The following is a 13655-nucleotide window of genomic DNA, read 5'->3' on the forward strand; positions in this document are numbered from 1 at the left end:
TTGTCTTTTTGGTCTAATTTGGTTAGATTTTGCAGTAGATGACCATTAATGCCAGGATGCATTGTGGCTACTCTTTGAATGAATTTACACCTTTACTCATTTTACTTGCCTTCTACGTATTTTAAATTATATTATTTTTCTCCAAAGGAAAGTCAGTTTTTTCCCTCTGAAAGCTGTGATAGTTCCAAATTAGGTAGTCTGAGAATCTTTTTTTTCTGTGTAGTTAAGTATTTTCATAATCTTAAAATATGGCCAAGAGTAATTTGTGAAATGTATTTTAACAGGTAAACAATGTAGATTTCACAAACATCATAAGAGAAGAAGCTGTCCTCTTCCTTCTTGACCTCCCTAAAGGAGAAGAAGTGACCATATTGGCTCAGAAGAAAAAAGATGGTGAGATACTGTCAGAAAATGGAGAAAATCTATAGAATTCTGAGAACTTAAATAGGGATTTTAATTTCCATTTTTAAATAAATCATTCAAAGTTGAGTGATAAATGAATTTGTTAATGTCAGAGTTTAAGTCACTCAGAGGCAGTCTTAACACTATGCTCATTAGAAAGCACGATTATAGAACCAGTCTTTATGACATTCTAGTTTAAGTAGAAGGCTATCCAGCCCTTCACAAGGCATAGAAAAATCCTAGTTGTTTATTAGCCGTCAGAACCATATAAAAGTGTACAGTTAGCTTCCAATTTTTTTACTAATGTTGTCTAAGCAATACATTTTTGTTAGCATTAAGTAAAGAGAATGCCTAATTTTCTTTGATTAGGCAGCTACACTTCTCAGTTAAAACAGGGTTTCTCAACCTCGGCACTAATTGTCATTTGGGCCAAATAATTCTTTTTTGTAGGAGCTGACCCATGCATTGTAGGATGCTTAGAAACATCCCTGGCCTCTATCCACTAGATGCCAGTAGCACACATACCCAATCAAAAATGTCTCCAGATACTGCGAAATATCCCCTGGGGGAGAAAAATTACCCTCATTTGAGAACCATTTATTTAGAAAAATGGGAATATTTGTAATATTTGCAACAAAATTAAGTTAGATGGTATAAATAGCACTATGTGTGGTTTTGGACAAGTTGCTTGATCTGTTTCTGCATTACTTTCCTCATCTGCAAAATGGAGGTGCTAAGCATTCCTATTTCATGAGGTAATGGTGCTGTACATGAAATAGAATGCCTAATGTGGTACCTCACACAGGGGAAGGATCCAACATATGTTGAATGCTGTTGGTTTTGTTATTACAGCATCTTCACATTATCTATTCAGAGTAATTTCTTATCGGACTAGCTATTGATAATGTTTTTGTTTTGATTCCTTTTAGTTTATCGTCGCATCGTAGAATCAGATGTAGGAGATTCTTTCTATATTAGAACCCATTTTGAATATGAAAAGGAATCTCCCTATGGACTTAGTTTTAACAAAGGAGAAGTGTTCCGTGTTGTGGATACCTTGTACAATGGGAAACTAGGCTCGTGGCTCGCTATTCGAATTGGCAAAAATCATAAAGAAGTAGAACGAGGCATCATCCCTAATAAGAACAGGTATGAATGTTTAGATACCTCATAGAATAAGTTAAGTAAATGATGATGGAAGACTTGAATCCCACTGGGAAATTTTGGCAATGTAAAGAATCAGTTTTCATTGAATTCACTCTATGACTGACTTAGTTGTACAAACTCATTTTATTTTATTTTATTTTGTTTTTTTGTTATTTCTTTATTTATTTTAAGTAGGCTCCACGCTCAGTGTGGAGACCAGTGTGGGGCTTGAACTCACGGCCCTGAGATCAAGATAGGAACTGAGATCAAGAGTCAAATGCTTAACCCACTGAACCCCCCAGATGCTCCCAAACTTCTTTATCTTAGTTTAGCCATTAAGATTTAAACTGCATGTAAAATTCTGTCCAGTATTTTGACATTTTGTTTCATCTGTGGATCTTTTTCCGTTTTGTTTTTTTAAATATATTCATCCCTCTGTCTATATTCTGTCTTGTCCAGGGCTGAGCAGTTAGCCAGTGTACAGTACACACTTCCGAAAACAGCGGGGGGAGACCGTGCTGACTTCTGGAGATTCCGGGGTCTTCGCAGTTCCAAGAGAAATCTTCGAAAGAGCAGAGAGGATTTGTCAGCTCAGCCAGTTCAAACAAAGTTTCCAGCCTATGAAAGAGTTGTTCTTCGAGAAGGTAGTTTATTTTTTATAGATTAACCTTAATACCATTTAATGTCAATGTGCTTAAGAAAGAAAAAGTATAAACTATGTTATTTTTTCTTTGACTTTCTCCCCAGCTGGGTTTCTGAGGCCTGTAACTATCTTTGGACCCATAGCTGATGTTGCCAGAGAAAAGCTGGCAAGAGAGGAACCAGATATTTATCAGATTGCAAGTAAGTGGCCTTAAGACGGACTTAAATGAGGTTGAAGGTATTACCTTATTTGGTACTCCTCTAAAGGATGGGTCTGATCCATTCGCTTAATAGAAATAAAACTTTCTGTAAGTGAAAATTTGCAGTTTACCCAGTTTATTTAATTTGGAGGGAAATTTGATTGTGTCCTTGTTCTGTTAATTCCCTTTAATAATACAAAGAATCACCATTTATGAAGCTGTGGGCGTCATATGAAAATTGTACAACATCTTGTTTAATCCTGACAGTATCACCATGGGGTAAATATTAATTTGTGTATCCATGCTGAAGTTGAGCAACTTAAGTCTTAGGGTGGTGGGGACCATCACCAACCAACCTCTTTACTCTAAACTTTCCTGATGACACCCAGCTAATGAGTGACAAAACTCAACTTTGAACCCAACCCTTCCTGGCTTCAGTCCAGTGCTTTCAGTCATTGAGGTAACAGAGACAAGTATATAAAAAGGGTAATAAAAGCATGGTTCATGCCATCAGTTATTATTGTAGGCATTTTTAGTAAGTTAGTGTTAAATATAAATATTGAAGATACAGTGCTTTAAATGCCTAACAGATTTTGCTTACAGATTCTTTTATTATTTAATTAGTTTAACTGTTGTGGTACTTTAAATATACAGACTTAGTTATGACTACTTTGGCTTGCTGTAAGCTATATATAAAAATGTAAACTTTTTTTCCTCTAATTATAGAAATATTCACTATTTGGAAAGCTTAGAAAATTAATTTTGACATATATCATCATCATCCTAAATTTTATCCTATTGTATTTTCTTCCACCCTACTACTGTTTGTAAGCAGACTTTTGTGTGGAACTTTATTCTCTTTTCCTTTTTAATAGATACCACCTTATTTTTTTTATTATCCATCCTGCAACCAAATTTTGGTTGATTAGTTTTCTGTTGTTTATACATAGTTGGTTTCAAGTTTATATTTTACTTTTATAAAGGATGCAGAAATCTGTCCCTGTTTTATTTGCTTATTTCTGCTCTACTTTGTTTCCCAAAGGATTTATTTCCTCAGGAATATAGCTTTTCCCATATTTATGATAATTTTCTTAGAATTCCCAAATACAGGCAGGAATAAGCTACGGAACATGAGCATTTTCTAGTTACTGCTGTGTATGATGGCTGTTGCCTTCCGAAGGGTTGTGCCTACATTTGTAGTTGTCGTTCTTACCGTCACTAGATGAGACCTGCATTAACACTTTTAAAGAATCAGAGCAGTGCCTTTTTTTATTATATTGCTTTTCACTTAGGTTGTTGGTGAAGTTGAATGAGGATATTTATGAAACTGAGAAGATTTGCAGACAAATGATAGTAAAATTTGAGCAAGTTTAGGAAGTTTATTTCTGATTCCCCATTCAGTTTGTTAGTTTTTTCAGAAGAGGTTTTTTTGGGTCATTGTTTGTAGGTAACATTTGTCCTAAAGAAGTTGGTGGTGACCCCACCCATAACCAAACTTAGCGTTTATAAATTCAGGAAGAGTAAGTGTGAAGACTTACAAAGCTCTGTGTGAGGGAGTAATTGATTGCTTTAATTGAGTTTATTCTATACTTCAGCCAGCCTCTTAAAAAGGATTCAGGTAGCTTAGTTATGTATCCTCTCGGAGTCCAATGAGAGTCTTTTTTGTTAAAGAATTAGTAGCATTTTCTCCAACCAAAACTCCCAGTTGATCTCTTTGTTTAATTCTCTGTTCACCAGATTTGAAATTTTGCCCTGTTTGCTCGTGGAGCTTTATCTTACGATAGTCTCATTCTCTCGAGTCATTCATCTTGTCCTTCAGTGGGACCTTTGTCCTTCCAAATCTCTGATTTTGTCTGAACTGAAACACCAGAGCTCCTCTTTGCCTTTCAAGCTTTCTTTGTGACCAGAGTCACAAACATTGCTGTGCCTTTTTAGTGGGGAACTTTGTGTAAATTGGGCCTCTGAGATTTTTGGTTAGTAACTGGCTCAAGCTGCACTTGGCATTTTATATACCAGTAGGGAGGGACAGGTTGCCAGTGTGAAACCACAGGCTGTCTCAGTTACAAATTAACAGCCTTCTCTGCTCCCAGGTTCCAAAAAGGCCTCTAACCCAGAACTCCCCAGCCAGTCTGCTACAGCATTGTTGCTGATGGGTTGTGGACCTGCCCAGGTATTGATTTCGTCAGCCCCCAGTGGCTGGATGGGGCTCCACCCAGAAGAGGCCTCCTAAGTTTATCTCTGTTGGCCGTACAAATAATGTCATTTTCTCTGCATGTTACAATGTGTAAAACATTTGGAAATAGTGCCATGCCAACCCATCCTAGAGCGTTAGGCAAAAGGAAAAAAAGTGTGTCCATTCATATATATTTTTACATCTTTTTTTAATGTCTTTTTCCAGAACATAGTTAGAAAATTTTTGGAAAACATAAAAAACATGTATATTAAAACTCACATTATTTCAAGTTTAAATATTTTATTTATACCAAAATAGAATTGATAATTTTGTTTTCCTTTAATGGAAGCAAGCTCATCAATATTATTTTAAAATTTACCTTTTTCTTTTTTTAAGATTTTATTTATTTATTTGACAGAGACACAGTGAGAGAGGGAACACAAGAAGTGGGAGAGGGAGAAGCAGGCTTCCCACTGAGCAGGGAGCCTGATGCAGAGCTCAATCCCAGGACCCTGGGATCACGACCTGAGCCGAAGGGAGATGCTTAACGACTGAGCCACCCAGGCGCCCCTAAATTTACTTTTTAATATCTCATTTTCAATCGAAAGAATTGCCATGTTTGATAATTTTTCTTGACCAAGTGACAGTCTTAAATAATTTTTACTCCTTTCACTTACAGATTATTGTAGATTATTAATTTTGATCTTTCAAACATATTGCAGCAAAGTATTACTTGATTGCTGAGTTTTTTTGGCACCTCATTGAATACTGCTCTTGAAGCAAGTGCCTTACTTGCCTTCTCTAATCCCAGAATTGTTGGGAAGTGTTAATCTAACCCAGTGGCACTCAGTCAGGGGCAGTTCTGCCTCACTGAGGATACTGGCCACTCCTGGAGACATTTTTATTGGTCATAATGTGGACAAGAGGCATGTAGCAGGAGGGGCCAGAAATGCTGCTGAACAGGCCCTAGCACAGGACAGCCCCTATAACTAAGTATTACAGAGCCCAGCATGTGGTAGTGCCCAGTAGTTGAGAAACTGGTCTAACCAATACACATTTGATGTTTTGTTTTTGTCCTCTGATGTCATGAATAGAAAGCGAACCACGAGATGCTGGAACTGACCAACGTAGCTCTGGCATTATTCGCCTTCATACAATAAAGCAAATAATAGATCAGGTACGTTATTAAAAATTGACCTATTTCATTATAATCTGTGAATGTTGTATTTTTGAGTGGGATGGAGTTTAGTTAATTTGGAAGTAGTAAAGTAGCTTTTCTAAAAGTATTACTGGTCTACCATAAGAAGATTAAGCCCCCCTACTGAAGGGCATTCCAATAACTTTCAAGGAAACAGTATTACATGCATCAAAAGATATTTATATGCATAGGGGATATATTGTTGACTCTACAGGATCACATCAGGAACATTAAATTCGTACACTCTTTTTCACTACAGAACACAGATAATACTGTCAACTTGCAAGTATTGGGGCTATCTTAAAGTGAGCTGGTGAAGTTTTTTTTTTTAATTAGGCCAGAAATTGTATTGAATTCTGATTACAAATTTTTCTAACATACTCTTGAGACATTTTGGAGCCCGATTAAAGGTCCATTACCATTGGAATGTAGTCTAGGCTGTGACTTTTCTTTTCCTCCTTTCAAAGGACTTTTTTTTTTTTTTGGCTCTTATTTATTATTTTTTTTTTAGTAACATATAATGTATTATTTGTTTCAGGGGTATAGGTCTGTGATTCATCAGTCTTAAACAGTGTTCACCTTGGCACATACCCTCCCCAGTGTCCATCACCCATAGGCTGTGACTTTTTTTTGAAGGTGATGATTCTTAATTAACAGTATCTTGTGTCCTTGTTTGTTTTGTGTGTGTGTGTGTGTGTGCCTCCAGGACAAACATGCTTTATTAGATGTAACACCAAATGCAGTTGATCGTCTGAATTATGCCCAGTGGTATCCAATTGTAGTATTCCTTAACCCTGATTCTAAGCAAGGTGTGAAAACTATGAGGATGAGGTTATGTCCAGAATCTCGGAAGAGTGCCAGGAAATTATATGAAAGGTCTCATAAACTTCGTAAAAATAATCACCATCTTTTTACAAGTGAGTATATTAAAGGCCTTCACGTAATTTAAAATATCTAGGCAACAATATGTAGACAAAAGTATTGTGTTCAAATGCTAAAAGCTATATATAACCTTTGCCTTGGAAAGCTTCCTGTTACATTAACAGCTGCTGAGTCAAAGAAAATGTACACTGCCAAAATAGAAATTTCAAAGGTGTGTATCCTCAGACATTCTCCTTCAAATAACTAAGAAATGATGATTGAGCTGATGCATTCAGGGTTGAATGAATTCTGGCTTTTGACAGTGTTCTAATTGTAAAACAATGTTGTTAATTTATTTATTTTCAGCTACAATTAACCTAAACTCAATGAATGATGGTTGGTATGGTGCATTGAAAGAAGCAATTCAGCAACAACAGAACCAGTTGGTATGGGTTTCTGAGGGAAAGGTAAGAAACTTCCTGTTACTTAACCCTTACAGTAGATGATATGACTAATCAGAGATGCCTTTGAGAGTTACCATTGTCTTCTGATTAGATCAGTACATTAGAGTAATTTGGAGAGAGTTTGCTTTTAAGTTTTTATAATTTGTATGTAGGGGTCATGAAAGTTGTTTTTGATAGTAAAAGTTTCCGAAATTTCCCCACCTATTGAATTACCACTTGAGTGGTGCTTTTCTCAGAGTTCTCAAATGCTAACTAAAAGAGCAAGAGTTCTGGCTCTGCCCCTGTCTGAGGAATGACTTAGAACCTGGCTTCATTTTTTTTCCCTTCTCTGAAAGAGTTGAGTGGGCTGGGTAGCTGGGTCCGTGTTCCCCAAAGTGCTGTCCTCTGCACATGAGATTCAGGACTTGGTCTGGAAGAAAAAGGAACTCTTAATGGCAAGTAATGGGTGGGGAATACTGTAGCCATAGCCCCCTGGGAGGGGCGGACAGCACAGTGAGGGGCAGTACTGTATCCACCAGCATAGGAAAGGCTTTGAGAAGTTGTAAGTAAAGAACCTATTTTATTACTTTGTTTACCTAGGGAATTTTTTTCCCACTTAATACCTGTTCATATTGTTATAGCATACTAGATGCTGAACAGAACAATACATCCTTTTTAGATACAAATTTTGATTTTCATATACATTCAAATGGCCAGCTTTAAAATAAATACTTTCTGTTGTCAGTCTTTCTGGTTTTATAGCAGTCTTTGATGGGAAAGGTCTGTTAATTTTATTGGGCAAGTTAATACAGCTGAAAGAAACTTTTGTTTTTAATATCTTTTACCTTCAGTACAATATTAATATGTTTTGGTTGCTAGAGAAGATTGAGAATATCTCTTGTTTTGTTTTGTTTTGTTTTAATATTTCCTTGTTGGCTTGGTTTTTGTTGTGTTTGGTCCCTGCATGGCTCCTACTTGCCTCTGCCTGGCTATGGCTACAGATGCTCTAGCAGTGCATGCTGCATGCTTAGGACCACTGTGCCCTTTATCCAGAAAACACAGCCTCTGCAAGAACAGATGTGAAAATGTTTACATCTAGAGGTCGTGTCTGGTCTGCTATTCCCACCTGTATTAATGTGTCAGAATCATGGTTTTTTTCCTCAGTACCACTTTAGGGGATGGACTATGCATATGAGATCATCAGACCACTTTGAATAACTGGCATATCAGCTGGGACACTTGACAGACAAATCGAGGTAGAAAAAAACCACTGTATCACTTTATAGAAACACACTATTACTAATTTTCACTCATATGGCATTTGATACAAAGGATTGCAGTCCTCTCCATACTAATCTGTAAAAACACAATTCTGTTAGCAGCCTTTGTTAGGTAGAATGGTTAATAGCTTGCATTGGTGATTCCCGAAATGAAATTAGTTTATAAATGCACAAAGTATACTATCTGCCTACCTGAGGGTTTTGGTTTTTTTTTTACCCACAAATCTTAATTTTCTATGATTTCTTTTCGTGATACTATTGTGTGCTTCCTGTCTTTGCTTGGATTTTAAAATACAGGTCTAACTCCCCTAACTTATGTGAGGAAAAAACAGATTTATTAGAATAGATTGCATTGCATTTTGTAAATCAGAATAGGTTGTTACAGTTTTTTTTTTTTATTTTTATTTTTTTAAAGATTTTATTTATTTATTCATGAGAGACACAGAGAGAGAGGCAGAGGGAGAAGCAGGCTCCCAAAGAGTAGAGAGCCCGATGCGGGACTCGATCCCAGGACCCTGGGATCATGACCTGAGCCGAAGGCAGATGCTTAACCATCTGAGCCACTCAGGCGCCCTAGATTGTTAAAGTTTAAATCAAGCTTCATAGATCTCCTGCCCCTTCTATTCGAGTATATTTTATCATAATAGATAGATTCTTAAACCAAAACCATTTCATTTCACATTGACTTTCCTGAGCGAACTACTCTGGTCTAATTGCTGGAAAGAGTTCTTTTTTGCAAGATCTGACACAGTCTTACGTGTTCCTACTAAACCAAGAAAAGTCATCCTGAGACTTTCTTAACATGTAGGCATATGTCATTTCTTGGTCAGCGCAACCCATGGTTCTTGCTCACTGTGCATTTCATACCACTGCAAAGGCTAGGTGGATTGGTGAGTTGCAAGTTAATTCTTCTCCAAGGACTTAAATATTTCCCTGGCTGGCTGCTGGGTTATAGTCTTCCAGAACCCTGGTGAGTTAAAGGTTAGAGTAGGTAGCAAAAAAGACTTCTCTTCTGCAGCAGCCGTTACAGAGTTGAGAAGCCATTGAGATTTCGATGGGAGAGACTCTGCTGTAACATAGAGCAGAGCCCTGGAATTCTCACTTCCTGAGCCCAAGAGGTACTCTGTTGAAAACCAGAGCCCCTGGGACACCTCACATACCCTAGTCTTTCTTATCTGGAGGGCAGTACTCAGGGTCAGGCTCTTAAGAGAGCCAGGCATAGGACTGTGTGGAATGTTCCGTTCAGGCAGCTCAGGCCTTATGTTTGTCCTTCAGTCTGTGCTTAAAATGGAAGAAGGATTGTCTGAATTCTGGATTCCAGATCCTTCAGCTCTCCTGCCCAACTGGGCACAGTGTCCAGGCAAGATCTTCAGGGACTGTTCTAATTAATCCAGGTACTAGTTTCAAACTAGTATCTAATGACAGCCTGTTGATGCAACTCCTTAGATTCCTTTCCCTCAAATGCTTCTCGTTTTCTTTCTGGTCTACTCAGAAGATAATGTAGACTAATAAAAACCAACTCAGATCTTAATTACTTAAAAAAGAGAAACATGATGGCATTTCTCCCTCACCATCCATTAGGTACTGCATCTGTGAAAAGTAATAAAGACAATAATTCTTAATGAGGCAGCTGGCACTTAGGTGATGATGCTTTTCCATTGTGTTTTACAAAAATATGAGGACCAAATATCAACTTTTTTAAAAGTAGTTTTCTTTATATATATATATATATGTATATATATGTGTATAAATATATATATATAAATATATGTAAGCTCTTACTCAACTTGAACTGTGGCATTTATTTTCATAGTTAACTCTTAAATGCGCTGTTCTGTCAGTGTGTCCTTGTTTCTGTGAGTTTGGTTTGGTAGCATTCTCCTTCTTCACCTTGCTTTGGGCTGATAAACTAGTGACTGATTAGGTTTTGTAAACCTGAGTGGTGAGAGGGTTCCTTCATTGACTTCTGGAGCTGAGCCTCAGAGTCCAGCTTTGTTGTGGCTGAGCAGCCACCATTTCATTCTTCCAAGCCCTTCAGATCTCAAAGGGTGCTGTGTGTGTCTGCATGTGTGCTTGTACAGTCTTCTTGACCTTTCCTTGCCAGACGTTTTGAGAAATAGATGTGACTTCTCCTAAGAAAAATATCCTTTTCAATCTCCCTTGTAAAATAAAGGCCATCTCTTAAAGAACTACTGAATAAAATTTTTAATTTACTTTTATTTGACCCAGGCGGATGGTGCTACAAGTGATGACCTTGATTTGCATGATGATCGTCTGTCCTACCTGTCAGCCCCAGGTAGTGAATACTCAATGTATAGCACGGACAGTAGACACACTTCTGACTATGAAGACACAGATACAGAAGGCGGGGCCTACACTGATCAAGAACTAGATGAAACTCTTAATGATGAGGTTGGGACTCCACCGGAGTCTGCCATTACACGGTCCTCTGAGCCTGTAAGAGAGGACTCCTCTGGAATGCATCATGAAAACCAAACATATCCTCCTTATTCACCACAAGCGCAGCCACAACCAGTTCATAGAATAGACTCCCCTGGATTTAAAACAGCCTCTCAACAGGTAAGCAGCAAGCATTCAACGTTTTGTAGTTAGAGTGCATTATTAAATTTTAGAATGTGGTGATTGAGTTGAAGAATATATTTTGTCCTTTCTTCGGATTAAGAACTAATCTTTAATTTCGACTTGAGAATACCAAGGACTTAATTCTAAACTTTGTGTGTTCGTCTTACACAGCAGTATACTGAATTTTTTTTTTTTAATTGAGGACGTGAGGTCATAGTTTTGTTATTCAGCACACTTAAAATGTATGTCTACCAACCCCTATAAATGGAAGTGGGAAGTTAGCAGTAAACAAGAACACTATATTTAAAATATTTTAAACACTTCGCAGAAAGCAGAAGCCTCATCTCCAGTCCCTTACCTTTCGCCTGAAACAAACCCAGCATCATCAACCTCTGCTGTTAACCATAATGTAACTTTAACTAATGTCAGACTGGAGGGGCCCACCCCAGTTCCTTCCACATCTTACTCACCACAAGCTGATTCTTTAAGAACACCAAGTACTGAGGCAGCTCACATAATGCTAAGAGATCAAGAGCCATCCTTGCCGTCGCATGTAGATCCAGCAAAGGTACTCGTGCTGCAGTGTTGCCTCATTTGTCGCTCTCCATCAGTCGAGCACACGATCATTTTCGCTTTGCCCTTTAAGTGTTCCTTTGGCTTTTTTACTGTGGGCTTACACACCACAGTGCTTTCGAATCCGTACGAATCATTTCAGTTTTGTAGTTTGCATGGCTTCCAGTGGTATACTGATAATTTGAAAATAGGCCTTTTAATTGGCATTTGTGCTTCTGTTTTTATTATTTTTATTTTTTGGCTTTCAGTATTTTAGAATTCCTTGTCATAAGCATTTTTGTGTTTTGTAAATTATGGCGTCCATAAGTTTTCTTTATGATTTTTATTTTTGGTGTCCAAATCAAGTGGAATCAGTAGTTCGGTGTATTGATTTTCTGCTAAATTTAATAATTATCTTTAACTCACTTTTCATTTAGAACATGCTGAAACATAAAAGCCCCCCTACCTGCATTATAAATTTTGAGCTTTCACTTAAACTAGCTTTCTCACTAATCTCTTTCTTGTCTTGGTAATAAGTGGTAGAACATACCATTTTCACATATAAAATTCTATTTTCGTCTCTTAAGGTAGACTAGACTTGAAAACAAGCCTTTGGACTTACACATGAATTTTTTATGCAGGTGTACAGAAAAGATCCCTATCCTGAGGAAATGATGAGACAGAATCATGTTTTGAAACAGCCGGCTGTTGGTCACCCAGGGCAGAGGCCAGACAAGGACCCTAATCTGAGTTATGAATCCCAACCCCCATATGTAGAGAAACAAGCCAGCAGAGACCTCGAGCAGCCCACATACAGATACGACTCCTCAAGCTACACAGACCAGCGTTCTCGAAACTACGACCATCGTCTTTGCTATGAAGAGCGCGTTCCTACGTACGAGGAGCAGTGGTCATATTATGATGACAAACAGCCCTACCAGCCTCGACCTTCTTTTGATAATCAGCACCCTCGGGACCTTGACTCCAGACAACATCCTGAGGAGTCCTCAGAACGAGGCTATTACCCACGTTTTGAAGAGCCAGCCCCCCTGTCCTATGACAGCAGACCACGCTATGACCAGCCACCCAGAACCTCCACCCTACGACATGAAGAGCAGCCAACTCCTGGATATGACGTGCATAATAGATACAGACCAGAAGCACAGTCCTATTCTTCAGCAGGCCCGAAGGCGTCTGAACCCAAACAGTATTTTGACCAATACCCACGAAGTTATGAGCAAGTACCATCACAAGGATTTACCTCTAAAGCAGGCCACTATGAGCCTCTCCATGGTGCTGCAGTTGTCCCTCCTCTCATACCCGCATCTCAACACAAGCCAGAAGTTCTGCCTTCAAATACCAAGCCACTGCCTCCAACCCCAACTCTGACTGAAGAGGAGGAAGATCCAGCAATGAAACCCCAGTCTGTGCTCACTAGAGTTAAAATGTTTGAAAACAAAAGATCTGCATCATTGGAGAGCAAGAAGGATGAAAACCACACTGCTGGTTTTAAGGTAAGCATGTAACCATGCCTTTCCTGCCTTGGCTGCATGGGCACATTCAGCGAAGGAGCAGTTTGGAATGCTTCCCAGCTCCCCCTCCCCTGCTTAAATGAAGCTCTCTTGTAATTCTCTGTTCTTGGGGCATGTTTTTGTTCTGTTTTGCAGCCTCCAGAGGGAGCATCTAAACCTCCAGGTGCTCCCATCATTGGTCCTAAAGCCACTCCTCAGAATCAGTTCAGTGAACATGACAAAACACTGTACAGGTGGGTATGCGTTGTGGTGGTTGGGGCCTGGAACTGACCAGGAATCTGACCCTTTCAGTCAGTGATGGAGCCTCTTACTACGTCAGTAGAGGAGAGGAAGGAAAAGGGAGAGGGTCTTGTTTGTCCTTAAATGAAAACTACCAACCTTTCTAATTAAGACAGTGGCCCTAGAAAGAAAAATAAAGGTCTTGAGTATGTCTTCTATAACAGATCTTTGGTATGCCTTTAGTAATCAAGTCTTTCAAAAAGATATTTTTCTAGCAAGTGATTAAAATAAAAATGTTAAAGCCCTTCATTTATATTACGTTCTTTAGTTTTAGACGTGTTTTTAGACACACGAACTCTAATCTAGTGAGCACAGACTGGGGTTTCATTGCTGGATCTAGCTCTTAAGTTTCTAGGGGTAAGGA

The 13655-nt window shown here is 38.4% G+C and overlaps 1 protein-coding gene across 6 annotated transcripts in view; it reads left to right on the top strand.

The window, feature by feature from the left end:
- Positions 1-13655, top strand: part of TJP1 (tight junction protein 1) — a 106206-nt gene that overhangs the window by 75147 nt on the left and 17404 nt on the right. For 4 of the 6 annotated variants that reach the window (XM_045899537.2, XM_045899538.2, XM_045899539.2 and 1 more), the window contains exons 12-22: positions 285-393; positions 1332-1551; positions 2008-2192; positions 2296-2391; positions 5658-5740; positions 6468-6678; positions 6989-7089; positions 10575-10925; positions 11257-11496; positions 12122-12994; positions 13148-13245. In XM_045899537.2, coding sequence (XP_045755493.1) covers positions 285-393; positions 1332-1551; positions 2008-2192; positions 2296-2391; positions 5658-5740; positions 6468-6678; positions 6989-7089; positions 10575-10925; positions 11257-11496; positions 12122-12994; positions 13148-13245 — 2567 coding nt within the window. The remainder of the gene's footprint in view (positions 1-284; positions 394-1331; positions 1552-2007; positions 2193-2295; positions 2392-5657; positions 5741-6467; positions 6679-6988; positions 7090-10574; positions 10926-11256; positions 11497-12121; positions 12995-13147; positions 13246-13655) is intronic. The other 2 variants (XM_045899542.2, XM_045899541.2) reach the window with 1 other exon arrangement.

Source organism: Mirounga angustirostris, unplaced genomic scaffold (genome assembly GCF_029215605.1).
Source record: "Mirounga angustirostris isolate CCGP_5_RB_7025 unplaced genomic scaffold, mMirAng1.0.hap1 SCAF_9, whole genome shotgun sequence".
Lineage (NCBI taxonomy): Eukaryota > Metazoa > Chordata > Mammalia > Carnivora > Phocidae > Mirounga > Mirounga angustirostris.